At 50.7% G+C, this 1011-nt stretch overlaps 1 protein-coding gene across 1 annotated transcript in view; it reads left to right on the forward strand.

Annotated features, from left to right (window-relative positions):
* The first annotated feature begins 603 nt into the window (after positions 1-603).
* Positions 604-1011, forward strand: part of LOC101564654 (rRNA-processing protein UTP23 homolog) — a 5891-nt gene continuing 5483 nt past the window's right edge. The window contains exon 1 of the mRNA XM_012516862.1: positions 604-614. Within this exon, the coding sequence (XP_012372316.1) occupies positions 604-614 (11 nt within the window). The remainder of the gene's footprint in view (positions 615-1011) is intronic.

A 1011-nucleotide genomic window follows, 5' to 3' on the forward strand; every position in this document is an offset into this window, starting at 1 on the left:
TTCTTTTCTTTCTTTCTGACAGTTACTAGGTTGTCCCAGCTGTACTCAAATTTTAATCTTGCTTCAGCCTCCCTCGTAGCTGAAATGACAGGTGTGCACACCATGACCATCTCAAGTGAAGAGATTTATTTTGTTTTGCTTTTGCTTTTTTAAGAGAACAGAACTATGATCGCAACTTAGAAAGAGGCCCTGCCTGGGTCAAGCTTATATGGCTTGGTGACCAACCCATCAGCCTCTGCCCCATGAAACCCCACCTGGAATACCCTCTTGTATCACACCGACCCACTTCCTGAGCCCCTGTCCCTGGCTGGGTGTTCCTCAGCTCAGATTCCAAAACCTCCCATGGGGAGGTTTCTCCTGTCCTGTCCCAGCTGTATCCCTCTGGTATGCTCCCGCGTCTTGGCCCAGGGTAGTAATACCAGCACTTGTTACTTGGGATACATTGCTCATCATGGGCCAGGCATTACGCAGCAGGCTCTCCATGCTTAGGAACAATGTAGGGAGCAGGCGCTCTTACAGCCCCATTCGTAAGTGAATAAAATGAGTTAGTCTAAGAGAAGTTACTCTGCCAAGGTCACACGGACAGTGAGCATTAAAGCGCATATGCCCCTGACGTTTGTCCTCCAACTGTCTAGAGACAGTGCCGCCATCCAGTCTGAATTGTTTTTTTGCCTCATCCTGTGTCCCTGCCAGGCGAGAGTCTGACGCCTTCTTTCAAAGGCGCACAGCTTTGACCTCTCTGCCCGTCCTGCTTCAAGTTCCTTGAGGCTGGGGGTTTTCAAAGTGCAGTTCTTGGATCTGTGGCAGCAGAAAAGCTTGGACATTTGTCAGAAATGTACAATCTTAGAGTCTCCCAGACCTACTGAAGCAGGTGGTTTGTTTTTGACAAGCCAGCCTGGTGGTTCTGCTGCCTGAGAACCCCTGGGGAGTCCGGAGGTGGGGGGAAGCTGCAGGCTTTTCATCCCACTCTCAGGTGGCTCTGCAGACACCCGAGGCAGAAAGCGACAGTCC

Source organism: Octodon degus, unplaced genomic scaffold (assembly GCF_000260255.1).
Source record: "Octodon degus isolate 3935 unplaced genomic scaffold, OctDeg1.0 scaffold00130, whole genome shotgun sequence".
Taxonomy (NCBI): domain Eukaryota; kingdom Metazoa; phylum Chordata; class Mammalia; order Rodentia; family Octodontidae; genus Octodon; species Octodon degus.